The sequence below is a fragment of the Fukomys damarensis genome, unplaced genomic scaffold, assembly GCF_012274545.1.
Source record: "Fukomys damarensis isolate Sample0158 unplaced genomic scaffold, DMR_v1.0_HiC HiC_scaffold_16, whole genome shotgun sequence".
Classification (NCBI taxonomy): Eukaryota; Metazoa; Chordata; class Mammalia; order Rodentia; family Bathyergidae; genus Fukomys; species Fukomys damarensis.
In genome coordinates this window covers 27,286,975-27,312,545 of record NW_022900928.1, presented here as the reverse complement: position 1 = coordinate 27,312,545, position 25,571 = coordinate 27,286,975, and the positions used below count along the sequence as shown (strand labels likewise).

Below are 25,571 nucleotides of genomic sequence, written 5' to 3'. Positions count from 1 at the left end.
TTTGTTTTTGGTACCAGGGTTCGAACTCAGTACCTTGCACTTGTGAGACAGGTACCCGAACCACTGAGCTAAATCCCCGGCCTGAAATGACCATATTTATATTGTCCTATAGTGTTTTGTGAAAGTTAGAGATAAAATGTAAAATGCCTAGCATGGTGTCATAGTAGGTGGTTATTAAATAGTACTTGACTGTCAGGTATAGTGGCACACACCTGCAATCCTAGCACTGAAGAGGCCGAGGCAGAAGGATCACCATGAGTTCAAGGCCAGCCTGAACTACACAGTTAGACTCTGTCTCTAAAAATAAAAAAAACAAAACAAAATACTAGTTGACAGACTAATAATAGGAAAATACAATAACATGGAAGAGAAAGACTTCAGTAAATGTGAAGGACTAATAATCCGGTCATAAGTGCTAGGTAGCCCAGGAAGACATGCAATTCATTATTTTACATCCTGTGCCTGTCACTTGGAGAATATCTGCTGAATAGAGAAAAAAACTACCAAATGTATTTCATGAGCATGTAAAAAAACCAATAAAGAGGGTACACTCTATATTCAGTACAGTAAAATAAATAATTTTTGGATTGACATTTAATCCTCTTTTTTAAAAATTTTAATTCTAACCCATCTTAGAGCAAGATTAATCTCCCTGGACCTCGGTTATTTATATATAAAATTAAGGCATTAGCACTTGTTTTACCAAGTAACTGAGGGTCAATATCAAAATACAGTGGTAAAATCTTTTATTGTTTGTTTGTTTTTTAAGACAGGGTCTCACTACACAGCCTAGGCTGGCTTTTAATTCAATCCTCCTGCCTTGAGCCTCCTAAGTGCTAGGATTATGGTATGTGCCACCATGCCCAGCTCAGGAAGTATTTTCTGCCAATAAGAAATATGCAGAAACAAGGTGACAGAGGTGGAGATTCTGTTAGAGAAGACCTCTCTGATAAGATGAGAGTTTGGTATAAATCTGAATAAAATGAGGGAGCAAGCCACATGGCTATCTGAGGGAAGAATATGCAAAGATCCTAGGGTGGGAGAGTGCTCAGATTATCCAGGAATGGGAAGAAGCTCATGTGGCAAAGCATAAAATGAGAACAGATTATATAAACTCTTATAAACCTTGCACTTACGAGGCAGGTGGCAGCCTCACAGAGCTAAATTCCCAGCTTGCAGAATTTTGAGCAGAAGAATGATGTGAGCCAATTTTATTTTGAAAGAATCACCCTGATTTCAGTTTGAAGAGAAGACAAAACCAACCCAGGGGGATCAGTTAGGAAGAAGGGTAACAATAGGAAAGATGATGAGAAAATGAGGAGTTGGTCCCAAGTGTCTTAGCAAAACAGAAAACATGAGGCTGAAAACTGGAGGTAAGAAATGGATTAACTCTGTATATTTTAAAAGTGGGGTCAATGTGTTCTATTGAAGAATTGAGTGTAAAGTGAGAAAAGTAACAGTGTCAAGGATAACTCCAAGGATTTTGACCTGAGCAAATAGTCAAATGGAATGGCCTTTCACTGAAAATAAGGAAGGACCAAGATGGCATGTGATTAAAGCTTGAGATATTTAATAGACACACAAGTTGACAAGAAGAAGAAATAAAAATGCTATTGTTAGCTACACTGCTTAGTATCCTTACCTTAAGAATGAAAAGGCTTCCTTTAAAATGGTATTGTTCCGCACGTACAGCACCTACAGAAGCAACAGCTGTGTTAGAACAATGTTAACCTTTCACAGATCTCCAAGCACCATTATTCAAAGATGCTGGAAAGCCACAGTATACCAACCAAAAAATACCCAAAGATTCCGGTTTGGCAAAGAAGTTATCCTACAGATAAAACCAAAGATGTAAGCAAACCAAGGTCATCTTTAGTATTCTGCCTACTAAAGAAAATGTCAAAATAAAGAAGTCCCCTCCTACATTGCTTTTTCATCTTGTTCATCTTGTTTCCCCTTTCCAATTTTTTTTTCTAATATCAATAACTACTGGGCCAGGGATTTAGCTTAGTGGCACCACGCCCACCTCACAAATGCAAGGCCTTGAGTTTGATCTCAGTACCCAAAACAAAACAAAACAAAACAACTACTATTCATCTGCCATGTACAGCACTGTAAGAGGGACTTTCTTAAATCCTCCTTAATTCTCAAACACTGCAAGACAATTTCATAAGTGGGGTAATTGAATTCCAGAGAGACGATATTCCAAAAAATCATAGCTAATAACCAGCTAAATGGACTACCTTATTCCAAAGGCATTCTTCTGTTACAGTACACTGTATATCTCAATAATAATAATAATAATAACAATATTAACAAATAGTAACAATGAGAAGAGGCCACAGCAGTGGCAACTTCCCCCACACCCCTAGTTATTTAATCTCACTCTGTCCAGTTAGCACCCACTTGAAAGATCAGTAGTATGGCTTTACTGAGGAAGTGTTTGACATACAGTAAGTCTTTTTATAAATTAAATGGTAAATATTAAATGTCTGTCCTTAAGGTGCCATAAAGAGAAAAGCCTATTCCCCACAGGGATAACAATTTAAATTCCTTCAACATATTTGTTTCTGCAGTGGTGTGAATCAAACCCAGGGCCTTGTACATGTTACTGTAGGCAAGCTTTCTATCACTGAGCTATACCTCCACCCAACTCCTGCCCCAAATCCTTCAACATGTACAGCTGAAAAGCTTATTATGCAAAAACAAGAAAATCTGAGAAATGGTCACAGTCAAGGGGAGCCTAAGAAAACATGATGACTAAATGTAATATAATAGCCTGGATGGGATCCTAGAACAGAAGAAGGACATGAGATGAAAATTAAGGAAATCTGAGCCCAGTGCAGCAGCATTCCCCTGTAATCCCAGAATTTGGGAAGCTCAGAATTGCATGTTTAAATCCCACCTGGGCAAATTAGTGAGACTCTGTCTCAAAATAAAAAAAATTTAAAAGGCTGAGAATGGCCAGGCATGGTAGTACATGCCTATAAGCCCAGCACTTGGGAAGTTGAGGCAGGATCAACCACAAGTTCAAGGCCAACTTGGGCTATATAGTGAGTTCAAGGCCATAACAAGACCTTGTCTCAAAAAATGAAAAGAACAGAAAAGAAAAGAGAAAAGGGCTGGGGATGTAGCTCAGCAGTAGAGTGCCCCTGGATTTGATCTCCTAAAAAACCTAAGGAAATCTGAATGAAGTATCAACTTTAGTTAATATAGTTATATATATATATATAAAACTGGTTCATTAATATCAGTTCATGAATCATGAAAAATGTTCCATACTAAGGTGAAATATTAATAACAGGGATGCAGGAGTATATGTGAACTCTACTATCATTGCAATTCTTCTGTAACTCTGAAAGCATTCCAACACTGTTTATTTTTAAAAAGTCTTTGTGTGCCAACTACCATGCTGAATTTTAAAGGAAATACAAAAACAAAATATAACAGATGAATCTTGAAAATATTACACTAAATAAAAGAAGCCAATCACAAAGAACCAAATTACCATTATATGATTCCATTTCTATAAAATATTCAGAATAGGCAAAAGATTAGCAGTTGCCTAGGGCTGGAGGGTCTAGGAAGCTGAATATAATAAGGAGTACAGAGTTTCTTTTTGGGTGGTGAAATGGTACATTTGTATTAGAGAGCTGTGTAATCCCACAGGCATTATATGATGAAGTCAAAATAGTATCATGAACAACAAGCACACCTGGCAGGATATTCCTAGGCAAGTACATATAGGTAGGTACAAAAGTGTGCATACTATTTCAGGTGACTCACTGAAACTCTTTTTTGGGTTGTTTGTTGGCGACAGGGTCTCACTTTGTAATTTAGGCTGACCTTGGACTATATAGCACAGGCTGGCTTCAAACTCACAGCAATCCTCCTGCCTCAGCCTCCCAAGTGTAGGGATTACAGGTGTAGGCCACCATGCTCAGCTTTTTTTTTTTTTAATCACTGAAACTTTCTTTCTTTTTTTTTTTTTTAATTTTTTTTATTTTTTGGTACTGGGAACCTTATACTTTCAAGACAGGCGGCAGAACCACTGAGTTAAATCCCCAGCCCAGATCACTGAAACTCAACATCACGCAAGGACCACATGCTAACCTAAGAATCCTCAAGGACAAAGATCATGTCCCAGTCCTCCTCTCAGGCATATTATATACAGTCAAAGTTTGGTTTTGGTAGATAAATGATTAGAAAAAGTAAATCAATGATAATCATTGCTACCATTTATTAAGCACTGATCTCTACTTTGTTGGTTACCTACCATGTCTCTAAATCATAACACCCTTACAAGATAAATATAATTTCTATTTTGCAGTGGTGAAAGCTGAGATTAAGTAATTTACCCAAAGTCATATAGCTATTATCAAACCTATAGAGTGTGAGTTTCTCTTACTTCATAGAACATAACTTCTCCTCTCTTTTATACCTTCACATAAATGGAAAGATAGCACTTAATAAATCAGGAGAAGAAATATAAAACTTAGGAAAACTCAGAGAAAGTGAGAACATAAATATTGGGAAGAATATGAATAGACAGAAGGAAGGTCAAAGTGTAAAGATGATCTGAAAAAGCACAATTAAATCACATACTAAAATACTTTGTAAAGAACGCACGTAGAGAGCCGGACATGGTGGCGCATGGCTGTAATCCCAGCACTTGGGAGGCTGAAGCAAGAGGATTGCTGTGAGTTCAAGGCCAGCCTGGGCTACATCGTGAGTTCCAGGTCAGTCTCAACTACATAGTGAGACCCTGTCTCAAAATAAAAAAAAAAAGAATGCATGTAATACACCTACTTACTATTGACCAGCATGAAAGACAGAGTAGAGAAATAGGAGACCCTGAAGAGCTCAGGCTGGCTTCCCTCATCACTGACCACATACCTCAAAGTTATAGTACATGACTCAAATTTCCCTCCAAGCCCAAGATCTATTAACCATGACAAAAAATCGCAAATCAGAATGAAAATAATAGATATATTCTAAAAATATATATAAATTAAGAATATAAGCTCTTGGGTCAAAATGGCAGGCAGGCCTGCTGTTGCAGTGTAGGCCAGTGGCTGGATGATATTGGAAAATGGTATTACAATGCTGCAAGATTCAATAAGCTAGGCTTAATGTGTGATGATAACAATGTACTAAGATGAAGATGTTAAAAAAAGGCATAAGAAGGCTTTCTGAGAACTTTTGTAATGAGAGGATTTTCACATTAAGAGAGCATTAGGGGGCCTGGGAAATTTAGCTCAATGGTTCCACCACCTACCTCAAAAGTGCAAGGACCTGAGTTCAATCTCCAGTACCAAAAGAGAGAGAGAGAGAGAGAGAGAGAGAGAGAGAGCAAGCAGTCAGTCTAATCATGAAGCATCAGATCTTGCCAAAACAACAGTGAACAAAATGAGGAGGATAAATTCTACCTTGAGTCATATCTCAAAGTGGCTATTCAAAAATCAAAAGAGGGCCATATATTTAGCTCAGCGTTTCCACCACCTGCTTCACAAGTGCAAGGTCCAGAGTTCGATCCCCAGTACCAAAAGAAAAGAGAAGAATGGGCAAAGAAGTAATCACATAGTTGAAATATGGATGCAGCTGTCTTCAAAATATCTTTGTAAACTTGGTTAAGCCTGAAACATAATAGTCTTCAGACACCCTACTGTGTTTTTGTTTTGTTTTGTTTTGTTTAGGGGGTTCCAGGGATCAAACTATGGTCTTTGCACTTGCGAGGCAGGAAAAAAAAATTTTTTTTTGTATCCTACTTTAAATAAATGCCTGAGTAATAAAAAAAGATACATACATATATATATATATATAGAGAGAGAGAGAGAGAGAGAGAGAGAGAGAGAGAGAGAGAGAAAGAGAGAGAGAGGTGAGGATACTGGAGATAGAACCCAGGGGCATTCTATGACCACTGAGCTACACTCCCAGCTTTTTATTTTTTTATTTTAAGACAGGGTGTCACTAATTTGGCCTGGGTGGAACTTGAACCTGCAATCCTCCTGCCTCAGCTTCCCAGAGTGCTGGGACTATTTTTACAAGAATCACTTCATATAGAAGTGGCATTTGGGTAGGAAGAAAGATCTAGATGAGACTTGCTTTCATTCATTTTAATTTTTCAGAATGCTGAGTCTGTATAATAGCTAAGGATTTAACTATCCAAAAAAGAAAGTTACGGCTGGGATTTGGTTCAGTGGTTCCACCACCTGCCTTGCAGGTGGAAAGGCCTGAGTTTGATCCCCAGTACCAAAAAAAAAAAAAAAAAGAGGGGGTGGCTAGGGATTTACTCAGTGGTGCCACTGCCTATCTGGAAAGTGCAAGGTCGGAGTTTGATCCCTGGTACCACCACCAACAACAACAACAACAAAAGCCAGATTTAAATGGTTGACAACTTTCTGGATTCAAACTGCAGTGTGAAGTCTTCCTTTCAACAATGGGAAATGTGCTTCCTCTCCTCTGCAATGCTTGGCATTATTTATTGGGACAAAAATCTATTTTAAGATTGAATCCACAAATACTCCCTCCCCCTAATCAGCAGATAAACAGCAACTAGGGCTCTGCAACTGAAAGACGACAATATCTCCAGTGAGTGAATAAATGAGGACACAGCTACCACAGTCAGTTACAAAAATACTTGTTCCATGAACTCTGGAGCCAGGAACAAAGAAAGGACTGAATAGCTACCAAACAGCCAAAGTCACTGGGCAAACTCTATAGCGTGAAAGGAACCTTTAAACACAAAAGCCCAGGGTAGGTCCTGACTGCAGTGGTTCAGAAACTTTTAAGGCAAGCAAATTTATGCTGTTTTATGAATATTAACATATTTGTTGTTAATATTATTTAAAATACCATCTATTGATTACATACATCCTTTGGGCTAAGTACTTTACCCATACAATTTAAATTAATCTTTATACCAATCCTCTAATGGTGGCATTATTAAGGTAACTGCCTGGTTTTTGTTTTGTTGGGGTTGTTTTTCTGGGTTTTTTGTTTTTTGGCAGTACTAGAGATTGAACCCAGGGCCTTCATACTGAGCTATATCCCCAGTCAACTCCATCCTATTTTCCTTCTTTTAAATTTTGAGAGAAGGTCTTGCTAAATTGCCCAAACTGGGCTTGAGCTTGTGATCCTCCTGCCTCAGCCTCCCAGAGTGCTGGGCTTATAGGCAGTACCATTATACCCAGCTTACCTCTATTTTCTGAAAGGAAAAACAGAGGTTTATATAAATTGCCTAATATTAGCCAGGTGTGGTGGTGCATTCCTGTAATTCTAGCGCTTGGGAGGCTGAAGCAGGATGATGGTTGAAATGTTGAGGCCAGCCTGTACTACACAGTGAATTCAAAGCCAGCTTAAACTACATAGCAAGACCCTGTCTCAAAACAAGCAAACAGCCTAAAGTTGTAGTTAAAGGTCAGCTTGAATTCAAAGCCCATGTTTTCCATTCTGTCATAATACTTTTATTTTTAACAGTAGCAAAGTTTTGTTTAAAGAAAAGAAACAGCCTCTGCATTCTGCAGAGTGAGTTTGGGCCAAGTAAAAGTAGGAAGAGAAGTACACCCTACAGTGTGAGGCAGGCCACCACACAAAAGAGAACACAGTGGCTTCTGTCATACTACTTCTTAAAATAGTGATGTCTTAATTTTCTTGTCATTGAAAATACCTGACAGCCACAACTTAAAGGAGGAAAGGTTTATTTGTAGAGGATCCAGTCCATAGTCAGCTGGCTCCAATGCAGGGTGGCATGGCAGAGGAGAAACAGTCAATGGCAGGATAGGCAGGAAGCAACCAAAATGCCTTCTGTCTTTCCCTCTGAATGCCATTCAAGCCATAAGCCTATTGGTTGGTGCCACCCACACCCAGGGTAAGCCATCCCATTACCCATACCTAGAACTATGCTAAACTGATCAATGGACTAATCCAATTATCACACACTCTAGATCCAGCCACCTTCAAAAAGCCTCTCCTATAAGTGCATGAGGCACTGGGGGATACATCTAGAGATAAGCCATAACAAGAGTATATCACCTTATAACAGTGAAATTCATATGGCAATAAAAATGGCCTCAATAATCCTATCATTTGGTGAGAGCCTGCCATATGCTAGACATCCTCTCCTTTAAATCCTCAAAACTATTCTGTGAAGTAGATATTTCTATCCTCATTTTTAGTGAAGAAATACACTCATTTATAGTGAGGAAAGGTGAATATGCTTAATGAACACTGTCATATACACGAAAAGTGGTGGTGTTCTAGTTGACACCACAATCGGGGCTCTCTCTTCTAGCATATATTCATATTGCAAAGCAGATTCTGTTTTTATTACATGATAGCTCTTACTGTTCTTCCTTAGGCTGAACAAAACTTTGATCTACATTCCAATTCTCACAGTGGAGGTTATTTCTATCTTAGGCACCCTTGAAAAAACCAGTCTCTGACTTGGTTTAATCATCAGAGAAGTTTCTTTTCTTTTTTAGAGTAGGAAAAATTTATTAAAGGAAAGAAAGCTTCTGTCTAAGAGACAGAGGAGGGACCGGAAAATGGGTTGCCCACTCACCCCACTTCTCCAAGATGTTTTATACAGCAAAGCCATGTGGTGAGGCAGGTACAAAGTGGGACAAAAGTATTATAAGACCCAATGGAAAATTACAAGGCGGGCATGAGGTGGGGCAAAACCATAACCAACCAATAAGATTACAAGTACAGTCACCCAGGTAATATTGATTAAGTGGGGGTCAATGGGGGAGCAAGTCACATAGCAAGCATACAGGGATTTTCAGTAAGGGTGGGGGGCAGGGATATTTCCTGGAAAGGCTGGGTTAAGACCTTGGCCCTGCCACCCAAGTGATGGATACCTATTTAGAATATCAATTACTGCTATTTATACCTAGGGGAAGCACAAGAGTATAGTAGTTTCTCTCCTTTTACAATTTTGACCACAGTGAAAGTGTCTTTATTGTCCTCCATGTTGGCTCCTTGAGGGTGGCCCTGTCTAACTGCCTACAAGATATCTAATTAACTTATTTGTCTGCAATATTTTCTCCTCTGAAGAAGTACTCCTAACTGCTGTGAGGGGACAAAGGGTGAGGACCGCTCTGGCTACTTCCAGCTGAAGAGGGTCGTAGTTGTGATCAGCAGTTAGAGTTACTCTACAGAGGGTCTGTCTAAAGGCCTTCCATAGGTGCCAGAAATTGTCATCTTAGTAGCTGCATAGCTTTTAATCTAGAGCAGAAAAAGCCAAAGAAGCAGTTAAGAATGCATGGGCTAAATTATAAAGTCAACAGGATTGCTATGAATATAGCCCACAAAGAGGATAAGAAGGTCCAGGGAACTTCAGAATCCTACATAGAAGTAGTATAGTTTAGCAGTGATGAGCTGTTTACAAAGTCAATCAGGTGGATCCCAATAAAAGTCTAGCACATTTGTCATTGATTCTATTTGTATGACCAAAGATGCAGCTTCAAAGATGTAGGATCCTGTAGGAAAGTTTCCTTTGTGTTAAGGAATTGATCATGTTAAAGTATTTTGTGACACCACCATCACAGGCTGCATTTTCCTGGTGCTTCTTGGCTCTTAAAATGATCTCATGCTCTTATTTTTAGTTTCCCTCTCCCCAAGGCCACAGCGGTCTAGAGAAGTTAAAACCTGCTTCTGCAGGGCTGAACCATAAAAGACAACCTGGTCTGTGATAGGTTAAAAGTAGCCCACTCCTCATGAATAAGCAATAGACCAGCCCAAAACCAATAAAAGGACCTTCCCTTGTTTGTTCCTTCTTCTTCCTCCTCTCTCTCTGCTCTCTCTACTCCCACCCCTTGAATAAAATCTCCAGTCGGACCTCTTGGTGTGTGTGTGGCCTAGTTGTTGAGCGTCACAATTCCCTTACACTTTGCGTCCTGGATCTTGTAAACCTTGAGCGGCCAAGGCCAAATACTGGCTGTCCTCATAGGCCAAGTTACCTTTCTAGTTTTGGTCTCCAAACTTTGACAAGTAATCTTGGTGGAAGACCTCCAAAATGATATAGGGTGAAGAGATGTAACTCCCAAACTTGCTAGATATCTGAAACATGAGTTCATGTTCTCTAAAATCAAAGAATGAATTCTAGGAACAAAGGAGGTTAAGAGTAGGAAAAATTTATTGAGGGAAAGAAAGCTTCTGTCTAAGAGAGACAGAAGGGGATCCAAAAGTGGGTTGACCCTCATCAGAAGTTTCAAGTTGAACCAAGTGCAGTGACACATACTTGCAGTCAAGCTACTTGGGAGGCTGAGGTAGGTGGATTGCTTAGAGCCTAGAAGTTTGAGGCCAGTCCGGGCAACACAGCAAGATCCTGTCTAAAAAAAACTCAAAAAACTGTAATGCAGGGCCAGGGGTTTGGCTAAGTGGTTCTGCTGTCTGCCTCAAAAACCCAAGGGCCTGAGTTCAATCCCCAGTATCCAAAAAGAAAACAAAAACTGTAATGCATAAAACCAAAACAATGGTGGCAAATGCCTATAATCCCATCACTTGAAAGACTGCAAGAATCACAAATTCTAGGATAGACTGGGATATATAACGAATTCATGTCTAACCTGGATTAAATGAGACACTGTCTCAAAAAACCAAACCAAAACAAAACAAACAAAAAAAATCCAGGGGCTGGGGATTTAGCTCAGTGGTTCCGCTGCCTGCCTCATAAGCACAAGGACCTGAGTTCGATCCCTGATTACCACCCCCAAATCCAGGAGCTTCAAGTTCTCACTGGCTTTAGTCAGTGCCTTCCATTACCTTTCTCACACACTGGGTAAACACTAGCCCCTTTGTCCATAATGAGTCACATGCAATTTAAATACTTCTCTGTTCCAGACTGGAAACTTTTATAGACACCTGAAAGTTCCCATACCTAGAAAAACCCAAAGCAATCTCCCTATAACTTCATATTTTGAAACTACCACATTTCCTCACTCTAGTATAAAAGAATAAATTCAGTTCTTGTTTTTTTACAGTAGCCCCTCAAGTATTTGAAGGCAATAATAATTACCTCCAGGTATTCTTTTCCTAAATTCTTTCAAAAACTTGCTTTCGTTTCTAGTTTTTCCTTTGGCTGTACTCTTCTGAACATGTTTATGTTGACTATCAAAGTCTGTCTTTACATGGGTCCATGTGGCAGAAACACATGTTTTATAATCACTAGATTTGACCCAGCTATTCTCCTTCTTGGTATCTCCCCAAAAGAATTAAAAGCATCACCAGGGATTTAGCTCAGTGGTTCCACCACCACCGGCCTCACAGGTACAAAGTCCCGAGTTCAATCGCCGGTCCAAAAAAAAAAAAAAGAATTAAAAGCATCTTACCACAGCAATATATGCACACCCATGGTTAAAGGGCACAGTTTGTAACAGCTAAAACTTGGAAACAGCCCAAACGTCCATCAACCAACGAATAGATAAAAAGTTGTGGGCTTTTTTAAAAATACAGTGTAGCACTACTCTGCCATAAAGAAGGACGAGTTTGAGACGTTTCTAGCTAAATGGAGACTTGAGACCATACTCTTAAGTGAAATAAATCGGACACACGTTTAAATATCGCATTGTTTCTCTGGTGTGAGAAACCAAAAGAGGAAATAATGACTAAAATGTATTAGATATAAGGAAATGGGAAAAAAAATGTTAAAATGGGAAGGGGAACAAGGGAGAGAGGGAGAAAGGAAGGAAGGGACAAGAAAAAAATAAAAATAGAAGGAAAAAATGGAAACAAAGCTTTTGCATATAAGGAGGAGAAGAGGGTCAAAGAGAGGAGTGAAAGGGTAAAAAAATAAGAGGCAGGATATATCATGTACAAGTGCAAATTCCCTATGATGAGTGTTATCATTATGTATATCTAAAATGTACCAATAACCGATTTGCTTAAAAAAAAAAAAAAGGAATTCAAAGCCAGGTGTGGTGGCACACACCTGTAATCCCAGCACTTGGGAGGCTGAAGTGGGAGGATTGCTGTGAGTAAGAGACCAGCCTGGGCTACATCGTGAGTTCCAGGTTAGTCTCAACTACATAGTGAGACCCTGTCTCAAAAAACAAGAAAAAAAAAAGGAATTTCACATTTGAAAAATAAGGGAGAACCAGGCATGGTAGCACACATCTGTGATTTCAGCATTCATGAGGCTGAAGCAGGAGGATTACCATGAGTTCCAGGCCAGCCTGGGCGACAAACTGAGTTCAAGGCCAGCCTGATTTGCACAGTGAGACATTGTTTCAAAAAACCAAAGCAAACAAACAAACAAAAAGCAAAACAAAACAAAAAGAAGAAAGACACTACCTGACCAAAGCAGGAGGGCAGAATGGAGGAATAAGTAACAAAGGAGTCTGCAAGGAAATAATCAGACTTGGAGAGGTCCTTGTATTAAGATGATGGCTTTTATGCCAGATTTCCATGGGCCCTTATAAAGTACAGAGTGGGTTGAAAAGTATTCCTTGAAAAATGATCCCTCTATTTCCTCAGAAATAAGGTTCATAGAGCAAGACAGTAGCCATCAATGTGACCATCTTTACTGAAAGAATTTTATAAACGTTCAATTTGTTTTCTCTGTTGCTGATACCAGATCTGGCCAAATTCTCACAAACTGGCTAAGTTGAACAAGTGGGCTGTTTCATAAAGGATGAGGTGAGGCGTGAGCCCTTAGAGAAACTCAAATCTAGAAATACTTGGGGCAACCCTAAGGTAAGAACAGGTAGATACAGGAACAGCGAAGACCATGACTACTTACGCATTATGGCTATATAGTCTCTACGTTTAATAGCTAAAATAAAATTTTAAAATTCAGTACATTGCTGCTCAGGCATGGCGGTGCTCTGGAAGGCTAGAGGCAGGAAGGTGGCAAGTTCGAGGTGAGGAGAGCTTGGCAATTTAGAAATTTAGTGAGGCCCTGTTTAAAAATTTAAATAAATTAAAAAGCTGGGAATATAGCTTAGTGTAAAGGCCGTGGGTTCAATTTTCAGTATCACAATTAATTTTTGTTTGTTTGTTTGAGACAGGGTCTCATTATGTAGAGACTGACCTGGAACTCGCTAATTAGCCCAGGCTGGTCTCAAACTCACAGTGATCCCCCTGCCTCCATCCCCCTGAGCGGTGGGATTACAAGCGTGAGCCACCACGCCCGGCTTAATTTTTTTTTAAATTGCTAAAAGTTGAGGCCAGGAATGTAGTTCAGTGGTTCTGCCGCCTGCGTCACAAGCACAAGGTCTTGAGTTTGATCCCTGGTACCAAATAAATAAATTAATTAATTAAGTAAGTAAATAAAAATTGCTGGGCCTGGAATTTAGCTCAATGATTCTGCTGCCTGCCTCGCAAGGGCAAGGATCCGAGTTCGATCCCCGGTACCAAAAAAATGGTAAAAGTCAGTAAGCAGCAGAATAAAAGTGAAAGATTCCATTGAAATCTGTCAAGGAAACGGGGCCTTCCAGCCAAGGAATGCATTTAAGAACTGTAATTCAGACGGTTCTGAGAGTAAAGTGAAAGTGTACTTCATCATTATCCTCCTTTGTCACCAGGGAGCTTCACATCTCAACCAGATTAGAAAGTTAAAATTTCTTCAGCGGAAAAAAACTCTGAATGATTAAACACAAAAAGTAAAATGACCTGCCTAAACTAGGACAATTTGGGAAGACAGTATTTTAGCGTAAGGCTCTTCCCTCGCCAGGCAAAGGGTGGCGAGAGAGACAAGCACAGGAGGCGTGGCTCGGGTCAGGACTCCGGAGCTCGCGGGCTCGGAGGAAGCGCCGCAAGGACTCCTGGGAAGGGTCTGTTCTTGCCGGTGTTTCATTCCTTGTTGTCTGTGCGCAGTCGCCTCCCTCCTGTTTTCCCCAGCGCCCCAACGTGTCTGAAATCTATGTTACCTTTCCCAGGGTGCCGCTCATTTTTTGTTGCTGCAGTCTCTTTGAAAACCGAAGATCCGGTCCAGCCGCCGCGACCCCTGGACTTCGGAAAACGCCGACGGAAAGGCCTTGATCCAGGTCCTGTAACAATATGCGGCCGAGATTCATTCAAGTCCTGCAGCACCTTGGTTCCGGCAGCTTTTGAGACTCCACATCCTAAAAGAGCCCCAGACTCTACTCTTATCTCAGGTGTCACCTTTACTGGGAGTCAGGAGAAGTATTATAAATTCGAGCCCAAACCGGGAAACTTAGGGACACCCTGTCTCAAAATAAATAAAAAGGGATAAGGGTGTGTCTCGGTGAAAAGGCCCTGGGTTAAAAAAAATTAATGGCAAAGTTAATTGCCATTTTTGTGCTATCACTGTGCTTTGCACACAAATTTGGCATCTCACTTATGAAACAATGAAGTATTTGTTACTATGGCTTCCCTATATTTGATTAAATTCTTCAAGGACTCAGATTCTGATTATCCCAGCATCTAGCAAAGGACTTGGGACTCTTGACTTCTAACATCGATTTCAGAGCTGATTAACCCTATGTAAACCATTATTTATTTTTTGAGTAGCAGGGATCAAACTCAGGACCTTGTGCTTGTGAGGTAGGCACAGTGCCACTGAGCTAAATCCCCAGCTCTATGTGAACCTTTTGTGACATTAAATTGTCTCATAATAACTGAAAATAACTACCTTGGCTGGCTGTGGTGGCACAGGCCTGTAATCCCCGTAATCGGGAGGCTGAGGCAGTGTGAGTTCAAGACCAGCCTGGGGTACATAGTAAGTTCCAGGTCAGTCTCAACTACATAGTGAGACCCTGTCTCAAAAAACAAAATAAAACAAAAACTGCCTTGTATTGTGAGAGATAGTAATAGGAGAATAGAAATAAATAATTAATGTATAGTTTATTAGGTGAGATATTAGATTTGTGTGCAAAGCCCTGTGGTAATAAGATGGCAATTCTGCTTGAAAAATAACCTGCAGTACTGGTTATTGCTCAATAAAAGCTACTGGGATTTTAGAAGTGACTCTTTTTTTGTACCAGGAATTGAACTTGGCCTCGTGCTTGCCAGGCAGGCTTTGTGCTGCTGAGCTACATTCCCAGCCTGAGAAGTGAATTTTTAAATAGGATTAAAAATAAATATCTATCAAAGTGTATGCCAAGTGAGATCTTTTTAAATGTATGAGTTCATTTAATACCCTCAATAGCCCTGTGACGCTGAGGATCATTACACCCATTTCACAAACAATTAACAAAGGCAGAAAAAAGGCACCTAGTATACATATCATTATGAGCTGTCTCATTTCAGTGCCTGCGCTCCTGTTCCATGGGGCCATGACTAAGTTTGAAAAGGGGCAGGTCAAATACAATCTAATATGATACAGTTCCATCTTTGTATTGTTCATACACACTGGGAGTAGGGAAGGGAAAGGAACAAAGAAAAATGAAGGGACAGTAAGTTCTGTGAATACAGATGAAAGGACAACTGAATATTTTAGAAGATCAGGAATCTAGATCCCAAAAGGGCAGTCTGGCTACAACACTTGTCACCTCATCAATCGCCAGAGTTGATTTGGCTGATCTGGCTGGCTAGGCAGGTGTCCCCTTCCTCCCTCATCGTTCCATGCGTGTCCCTCCAAAGCTACACAGTAGTCAAAATAGGCGACCATTCCTGAGAGAGGAGGACTGTTTCCTCAGTCAAGAGTGTAAGAGTAGCTGCACTCCCTTTCTAGAACCTCCAAACCAGCTCCCAAAAGGGAGGTAAAATCAGCATATGCGATTGTAAGGACAGCAATGTTGATGAATTGGAATGCATATTATTGTTGCCCACCTGTGCTGCTGATGTCATATGTTATGGAGACTCATAAGCTTACTGAGTTTCCCAGAAGGACATTTTCATATAGATAAAACCAGAAATTCTTGCATAGCCATTGTCTTAGTTACTTTTCTCATTACTGAGACAAAATACCTGACACTCAAAGTTAAGGGAGGAGGAAAGGTTGATTTAGCTCATAGATATAGAGGTTTCAGTCCATAATAAGCTGGCTCCAAGGCAGGGTGGCACAACGTTCAGGTATTGCAGAGGAGAAACAGTTTAAGGCAGGCAGAGGTAGTGAAGCAAGCAAGTAGGGGACCAGCAGCAAACCTCTTTCTGTCCCTTATATCTCATCCAGGCTATTTGCCGTAGGGTGGATAGCACTCACACCTTTAGTCCTAGTTTTGCACTATGAATCAATCCCAGGGTCACACACTCTAGATCCAGTCACCTCTGAAAAGCCCCACCTATGACCACATGAGGCTTTGGGGGGACATCTACATACAAGCCATAACATCCATCATTCTAGCCACTGACTTATTTTGTGTCCAGACTCTAAAAACCGGGATTTTTGGAAAAACCAAGACAGCTCAACATAGGCCACTTTCCAGTCTAAGCCTCTTGCTTTTGTACTTCAACCTTCTGTAGACTGTGAGCTCCCAAGGATAGGATGTACCTCATTCATCTTTCATCTCTGGCATTCAGTCCAGGACCTGGCTCATGGTAATACTCATCTGGTGAACTGATTGAATATTTTCATCTCTTTCTTCTCTTTCTCCTACCTACAGCTGATCTCTAGTATGACTTTTATTTTAGACAAGGTCTCAGCCTCACTCTATAGTTCAGGTTGGGCTTGGGCTCACTGTATAGCCTTAGGCTGACTTCCATCTCACAGCAATCCTCTTGCTTCAGCCTCCCAAATGCTAAAATTACAGGCTTGCATCACCAAGCCCAGCTGTTTTTAAATTTTAATTAGTACATATTTGCAATACATAATGATCACATTCATCGCAGGGAGTTGGTACATTTACATAACATCTTAATTCATTTCATTTTCCCTTTCCCCCTCCCTTTTCCCCCTTCCTTCACTTCTACTAAGACATTTCTTGTCTGCATCTTCATAGATGGCATGGTACAAACATAGGAATGACAGAATTTACATAAGACATGGACTCAGATCCAGTCTTACTTCTATGTTTACCCATTGTGTGGTAAGAGAGTGGTAAATGTTGTAGGGACTTCAAGTTTGGCTAAAATGTAGATATAGAGAAAAAAACTGGTAAGAAGAGAAATTATAGAGGCAGGAGAGTCGAACTGTTAAATGTCAGGCCAAAGGATTGGGGAGACTTTGATCAGTCAGACCAGTGGAGAAGTGAGTAGACCCAGGGAATCCAGCTGGAAGATTTATAGTGGTAATTGAAGGAGGATCTAAATTAAGGTACTGGTGGAGATGGAGAAGAATCAAGATGAGAGAAGTTGAGGTAAAAGGGAAGGCTTTGGTGACCAATTAGATGAAAGCAGTAAAGGATGTTCTGAGTGATAATATGAGATGGGTACTGAATATCAGTCTTCAGCTAGATAGGAGATAATCCAGTTTCACATTGTCCCAGAGGTGTTACCTGATGCTGCCTTCTCTTTATTGTCAGGAAATTCCTTCGGCCATCGGTCTAAAGTGCACAATAATTTGAGGCTCTTCAAGCCCTCCTGACCTATTGGAGAAAGATAGAAGGAAATGACTGGAACATTTACTTCAACCTATAATGTACTGCTAGAGGGCTGGGGATTTAGCTCAGTGGCACTACACCTGCCTCAAAAGTGCCAGGTCCTGAGTTCGATCCCCAGTACCCAAAGTCAGTCCTTGAGGCCTAAATTCTGGATGGTTTTAGCCTGGATGAGGGAATATTGAAAGAAAGGTAGCTATGATAGTAGAGCTAAGGAAGGAAGAACCAAATAGTCATTTACGGTCATTTCACTTTTAAAATGATTGGACACACACCTGTAATCCCTGCACTCTGAGAGGCTGAGATCAGGAGAATCGCAAATGAACAATGTAATGAGACCTTGTTTCAAAATAAAAGGGAATGGAGCTGTAGTTCAGTGCAAAGGCCCTGGGTTCAATCCCCAGTATTAAATAAATAAATTAATAATTTTAAAATAATTTTCTGCAGATATATAAATGTCCTATATCTGGTTTGTCCAACCACATGTGGCTGCTGAGCATTTGAAATATGACTAGTGTGATTTAAGGGCTGTGTTTAATTTAATTTAATTTTCATTAATTTAAATGTAACTATATTGGCTGCCTATTGTGGCTTATAGGGTCAAGTCCAAACTCCTAAATATGAATACAAAATCTTTTACTTTGTAGCTCCTATCTATCTTTCTAGGCTCATTTCCCAAGACAAGTATTATTTGTCAGCTAGAATAAAATCCTGTAATTCTCCAAACATAACATACTGTATCACATCGCTCTGCTTTTACACCTATAATTTTTTTTGCTGAGGTGATATGTCTTACTCATTCACCTGGAAAATTCCTACTCCTCTTTCTAGACACAAGTCAGACGTTACTTTTGTGACTGTCAATCATGATATGCCAGCTTGACTAGAGTAAGAAATGCTGAGCAGATTAGTAAAGCACAGTTCTTGGTGTGTCTGTGGATGATTGGCCTGTAGGCTGATAAACTGAGGGTGGGGAGACCCACCCGGGTTGTAGATGGCGTCAACCAATAAGCTTATAGCCTGGATGGAATAAAAAAGGGGGAAAAAAAAGCACCCATTTTCGAAGAGTCCAGTCTTCTTGAGTGGATGCATCCTTTGTTGCCATTGCCTTTGGACACTGACCTCCAGTTTCTTCAGCCTTCTGGCACAGACTCACACTCGTGACTCTCCAGTGAGTTTCCAGGCTCTAACCTTGGACTGGTGCTGCATCCTTGCTCCCTCCTGTTCTGTGGTTTCCATCTTCTTGGGCTGAGCAGCTCCTGGATCCAGCATGCAGCTCCTCAGCATGCAGATGGCTACTGAGGACTCTTCCACCTGAGATCCTGCAAGCTTACCTAATAAATCCCCTTACATAACTATGCATACATTTTCTAATAATTCTGTTCCTCTAGAGAACCTTAACTAACACACTTTACCTATGCAGCTTCTTCCAGCCAATCCATAGAAATTGCGTGGTCCCACCTCTGTGTCCCAGTACAGTGTAGTGTAATTATTGGCCTCTTTATATATCTTTTTGTTTGTTTTTGGTACACGGGATTGAACTCGGGACCTTGCGCTTGGGAGGCAGGCATCAGTACCACTGAGCTAAATCCCCAGCCCTTATATATCTTCTTCACTAGATTGTGAGCACCTTTTGAGGAATATTCTACAGTTTTCTTTATGTCCTTCACATTTGGTACAGGCCATAGACCGTAATGTGGCAAAAAAATATTAAATAGAATAATGAATTTGTGATCATTAGGAAGCTCCTGCCGCGGATTTAGCTCAGTGGTGCCACCGCCTGCCTCGCAAGTGCAAGGTCTGGAGTTTGATCCCCGGTACCAAGAAAAAAAAAGAAGCTCCTAACTCTAATTGAAAAGTGTTCTTAGATAATCCAACTATGGATTTTAGATTTTTTTGTACGATCTTGCAGCACACGCACACACACACACACACACACACACACACACACACACACACACACACAATGTGGAGGTGCTTGGCCTTTCCAGATTTATTTTTACAAGCTAACTTTTAAAAGCTTTTAGAAAATAAAACTGCTCCAGTCCTCTGCACAACCACATCAGAGAAAGCCTTAGGGAACAAGAGAAGAAAGGGAGGCCATTTAGAAGACTATGTTTGATCTCAAGTTAAACTTCCTTTAAAGTAATAATTCTATGGCTTAATAAAAAGCTTCCCAATGGTGTGGAAAAGCCCTCATATGACTTATATGAAAATATATAAATAAAGTAACTTCAAACCAAAAATGATGTTAGCTTCGGTAGGACTTTTCTGCTTCTGTTTTTTGGTATGTCTTGTTACAAAAAAAATCACACATAAAAGGAAAAAAATTCATATATATATCTATATCTCCAGAGGTTGAAGAGGACTAACTTCCTAGGAAAAGGCCCCAACCTCTACCAGGAATTTTCTGCTTGTACAGGGCTGGACTGAGGGAATTGTGATAACCTAACCCTGTAGGGAGAGCTAAAGGATGATGCAAGAGGCTGCAAGAGGCAAGCTCAAGTGGGTAATGAGGTCATAGAGACCTATAAGAAGAGAGTGCAGAGAACCACTCACCAGGCAGCTAGGTCTGCAATGCAGATGAGACTCTTCGTAGAAGCCCCACACCTGTGTTCTGGTTCATCCAGCTCAGCCTCCTCACAAGGGTACTGGAAGAGTCCCTGCTGCACAGAGTTCCTCCAGTATACAGATGCTGGGGTGCCTGGACCCCTTGAGAGGCTATGCTCACGTGCTTTCTTCCAGCCTTTTTCATGTTGACCCACACTAAACCATCTGTTGTAGTTTACATATTACTCAACCTGGGATTAGGAGAAATGGGTGTGAGTTTTTAAAAATCACAGCATGGAAGCAATTTTTGAGATAAATCCCTCAGGCAATCATAATTCTTGGACCTATTAAGATAGGAGCTTATGACCTTCAGCTCCTACAATCCAATCTATTTTTGCATTTGAACATGCTGCTTTCTTAAAACTGTCCCTTTTATCATCTCTCACCTGAGCTATTGTGCAGGCCCTCTAGTTCGTTCTCTCTCTCTCTCTCCCTCTCTCTCTCTCTCTCTCTCTCTCTCTCTCTCTCTTTTTTTCAGTATCAGGAATCAAACTCAGGACTTTGCGTCTGCAAGGCAGACTTGTGTAACACCACTGAGCTAAATCCCAGTCCTAAAACCCTTTTATTTTAAAGAAAGGATGTCAGTCAGGCACAGAGGTGCACACCTATAATTCCAGCTGCTTTGGAGGCTGAGGCAAGAGGACTCCAATTATAAAGTAAACTTGAATAACTCAGCCAGATCTTGTCTCAAAATTTAAAAAGAAAAGAAATGTAACTCAGCAGTAGAGTACTTGGTGTAGCATGCATGAGGGCCTGGGTTCGATCTCTAGTACCACAAAATATGAGAGGCGGGTGAAGGGACTCAACTGTAAAACATTTAGAGAATTCGGAAAATTAAAATCAAACTATGCCACCTAAAGACAATCAGTATGTTAACATTTCATTATATGTTTCTTTTCTCATATTTTCTTTTGAGATGGTGTCTCCCTTTTTGCCCAGACTGGTGTGGAACACATGGGCTGAACCAATCCTCTATGCCTCAGCTTCCTGAGTAGTAGTTCTCCTATAGGCACAGCGCCACTTCAGACTCTTCTCCATGTCTTTTATGAATAATTTTAATTTAACCAGCATAAAATTTTAGGAGAAGTTTTCTTCCTAGTATTTTATGTCATGAGTTATTCCCTTGTTTATTAAAAACTCACTGCAGGGCCAGAGATTTAGCTCAGTGGCTCCATGCCTGCCTTGCAAGCTCAAGGACCAGAATTCAATCCCCGGTACTGAAACAACAACAACAACAAACAAACAAACAAACAAAACAAAAAAACTCAGTGCAGAGCCGGAGATAATGGCACACACTTGTAATACCAGCACTGGGGAGGCTGAAGCAGGAGGATTGCAATTTCAAGGCCATCCTGGGCTACAATAGTACATCTGTGTCTCAAAAAACAACAACAAAAATCCAACAAGACAAAAATTCACCACAAATATCATTTTGTAGTCGTAGGATATATCATTATAAAGTTGTAATCGGGCCCAAATTGTTTATTTTGATTTAGCAGATTTTACTAATTTTATATTAAAAATTTAGTTCCTGATAGATTAATTTTGAGGTTTTTGGTGTATCTTATTATACTGCTATCTCTTTATTTCTCCTTCATGAGCATTGAATAGAAACATATTTGAAAATTCTCCAGACTCATTAAGTATAAAATTTTACCTCCAGCTGGTTATGATGGCACACCTGTGATCTCAGCATTAACTTAATAAGTATTTACCCAGGTTAAAGGTGCTTTGATTAATCGTTTCAAATTTATTCTTATTACATTTAATAATTCTCATGAGCCAGAAGAGGCAGCACATGCCTACACAATCCTAGCATTCTGGGAGACTGAGGCAGCAAGATCACAAGTTCCAGCCCAGCCTAGGCAATTTAATTTGATGAGAGATTTTGTCTAAAAATTAAAATAGGCCTGGGGATTTAGCTCAGTGGTTCTGCAGTCTGCCTTGCAAGCGCAAGGACCTGAGTTAGATCCCCGGTACCAAGAAACAGAAACAAAAGAAAACAAAAAAACCTACTAAAAATTAAAATAAAAAAAAGAATTGAGTAGGGCCAGGGATTTAGCTCAGTGGTTCCACCACAAGTGCAAGGTCCAGAGTTCTATCCCTCCCCCTTACCAAATAAATAAACAAACAAATAAATAAATAATTGAGTCTTGTGGTAAATCCCTATCACCCCAGCACCAGGGAGGCTGAGGGAGGAGGATCACTGCAAGCTTGAGGACATGCTGAGCTCCACAGTGAGTTCAAGGCCATCCTGAACTACATAGTGAGACTTTGTCTCAAAAAAGTAAAAAAATAAAAACTAAGGGCCAGGGATGTGGCTTAGTGGCTCAGCACCTGCCTGGCAAGTGCAAGGTCCTGAGTTTGATCCCTGGTACCAAAGGAAAAACAAAAATAAAACAAAAAAAATAAAAAATAAAAAAGGCTGGGATTGAGCTCAGATTCAATCTCAGTACTTTTTTAAAAAGTGGGAGGGGCTGAACTGAAAATTCCTTGCAAATTTGCTAGCTTAAAACTTGTCCTTTTTTATTTTCATTTTTTTCTAGCCAATCAGTACTTTATTTTCCCACCTGACACTTACCTAACTCTGGCCCAGATGAGCGGGTTTCCTTCTTCCTCCTTAGAACAGTAAGGAAGCCCTTTATCTCCATGAGACAGGACAAGCTCATGGAGCCCAGGGCTGGCACGCGTGCTGCAGGACCTTGCTCTCCCACCCTGAGGAAGGGCTGCACTGGGGGAAAGGTGTGTTGGAAGTTATAGAGGCTATAGAGACCTATGTGTGGAACAGCTCACCTGACCTGGTACTACAGGTTTACTCTGTGCTGCCCAGACCAGGAGCTGCCCCACATCCTGGTCAGGGTCATGCAGAGGAGGAGCTGGCAAAGGATCAGGGTTGCGCTACTAAGGACAAGACACAGCAGGAAAATAAAGCCAAGGAGAATGAGGGACAGGAGAGAAACATTAAAAAGTGCCTGAACTAAATAACCAAGTTGACATAAGAGCAGAGCAGACAGGTCCCTGTCATGTTCATTTTTAATTGGTAGTATGACTGAAACTTTTCCCTATGCTTTTTTAAAAATCAAATTATAGGGCTGGAGATTTAGCTCAGTGGTTCTATGCCTGCCTCGCAAGCTCAAGGACCTGAGTTTGATCCCTGGAACAACAACAACAAAAAAAATCCAATTGTACTTCCATGTCCTTTTCCCACTTATCTTTTGGAGTTTCGTTCCTTATAATTTCAACCTCTTATACACAGTCTTATGTTTTTAGGACATAAGATGGTTTACAGGGAAAGAACACCATACTGGAGCTTAGGAAATTCAGGTTTATTCTTTGTGATTTGGAGCAAGTCACCAGCTCCCTACGTCTCAGTATGCAGATCTGTAAAATGTGAATGATGGGCTAAGACCTCTGAAAGGTCAAGGAGATGGCATTTACTTCCAAAACTCCCACATTCCACTTTGACTAGAGCAACACATTTTTATTCATTATTATAGAACAAAAATCCAAGGACCATTTTATTTCTACTAATTTTAGATTCCACCATTTTGCTATGCATAGGTAGTTACCTGGTTAAAGAACCATTCTATGGTTATTTCCATCTTACAAGAGGAAACTGGAGCTCAGTCCAGGTAAATAGATGATCCTTTAAGGAATCTAGACCTCCCAATTCTTTCATGATTCCTACTTCCTTTTTGAATCTAGTACCACCTTCTCATTCTGAATTCCAACTCTTAGCCAGGTGTTGTGGCGCATGCATGCCTGTAATCCCAGCACTCAGGAGGGTGAGGCAGGAGGATTGCTGTGAGTTCAAGACCAGCCTGGGTTGCATAGTGAGTTCCAGGTGAGTCTCAACTACATAGTGAGACCAAGTCTCAAAAAACCAAAATAAATAAATAAACAGAATTCCAACTCTTTCAGAAATGGAACTTGTTAGCGTCTCAGGGTCATGAAGTGACCAGCAAACCTTCATCCTAGACCACTTGAGGTATCTGTTCCTTTTTGGGGAGGTATTGGGGATCAGACTTGGGACCTTGTGCTTGTGAAGCGGCAGCACCACTGAGCTAAATCCCCAGCCTGAGGTATCTGTTCCTTGCAACCAAAAGAAGTTACACCGAGTAAAAGAGAAGTCACCCTGAGTTGACAGTGCAGCTTGGACATAAGAGCTAGTGCCTGGCCTCGTGAAGGACTCTCCTATATGTTTGATTCTCTGGCCCTCTAGTACTCACTTTGCCACTTGGCTTTTGACACATTTTTCCCCCACAATTTTTTAAATTATAATGATGTTATGGCTTGTGTTTTGATGTCTCCCTAAAGTGTCATATGTGGGGCTTTTCAGAGGTGGCTGGATCAGAGTGTGTGATGTTGGGATAAAGGGTGTGTGATTTCTAAATCAGTCCACTGATTGGTTCTGCATAATTCTGGGTGTGGATGATAGGAAGGTCCAACCTGGGTATGAGTGCTACCTACTCTAAGGGCATATAGCTTGGATAAAATGTAAGAGAAAGAAAGAGAGCTGCTGTTACTGCTTTCTGCCTGCTGCTTTTGCTGCCTTCCACCTGCCATCAACTGTTTCTGTTTCTTTTCTGTGATACCCCTTTGCCATATCACCCCACCTGGAGACAGCTGACTATGGAATGAAACCTCTAAAAAACAGTGAATTTCAACAAACCTCTCCTCCTTTTAGCTTTGGGTGCCAGATATTTTGTCCAAGCAACAACAACAAAAAAGTAACTAAGATGATCATTCTTCAAAAATTTCAAACTTTTACCTGGTTGTGGTGGTGCATGCCTATAATCCTAGCACTCAGGAGGTCAGAGGCAAGAGGATATAAGTTTAAAGCTGGCTTGGGTGACACAGTGAGTTAAAGGCTGGCTTGGAACATACTGAAAGCCTGTCTCAGAAAAGAAAGAAAGAAGGAGAGAGGTAGAGAGAGAGAGGGGGGAAGAGAAAGAGAGAAAGACATTTTCTAAAATTTTTATGCTGTCCAGTAATAATAACACCAACAGCTTCTTTCTAAAACACTATCACAGACATTTTCACATTTGTTCTTCACCAGTCTTAAGAAGTAAATAGAGACTCTAACCCTCATTGCAAGACAAAAAAAATTAAGGTGCAAGGTGTTGAAATGACTTGCTCAGATATCACACAGTTAGAAAGTGAATTTGGGCTGGGCATGGTGGTGCACACATGTAATCCCAGCACTTGAGAGGCTGAGGCAGGAGAATCACCATGCATTTGAGGCCAGCCCAGGCTACATAGTGAGTTTAAGCTTAGTCTGAATTACATAGTAAGACCCTGTCTCAAAAAAAGAAAAGAGGGGCCGGGCATGGTTGCGCACACCTGTAATCCCAGCACTCAGGAGGCTGAGGCAGGAAGATCGCTATAAATTTGAGACCAGCCTGGGCTGGTCTCTAGTGAGTTCCAGGTCAGTCTCAACTACATAGTGAGACCCTGTCTCAAAAAAAAAAAAAAAAAAAAAAAAAAAAAAAAAAAAAAATACTTGGGTTTGGGGTTTTC

The 25,571-nt window shown here is 40.6% G+C and overlaps 1 protein-coding gene and 1 pseudogene across 1 annotated transcript in view; one reads left to right on the top strand and one right to left on the bottom strand.

Annotated features, from left to right (window-relative positions):
• Mrpl48 (mitochondrial ribosomal protein L48) overlaps window positions 1–18,713 on the bottom strand; it is a 53,598-nt gene extending 34,885 nt beyond the window's left edge. The window contains exons 1-3 of the mRNA XM_010603259.3: window positions 18,633–18,713; window positions 13,872–13,991; window positions 1,643–1,695 (exon numbers count right to left, since the gene is read on the bottom strand). Coding sequence (XP_010601561.2) covers window positions 1,643–1,695; window positions 13,872–13,991; window positions 18,633–18,713 — 254 coding nt within the window. The remainder of the gene's footprint in view (window positions 1–1,642; window positions 1,696–13,871; window positions 13,992–18,632) is intronic.
• On the top strand, window positions 3,699–5,576 carry LOC109117384 (annotated as a pseudogene).
• Window positions 18,714–25,571: the final 6,858 nt, after the last annotated feature.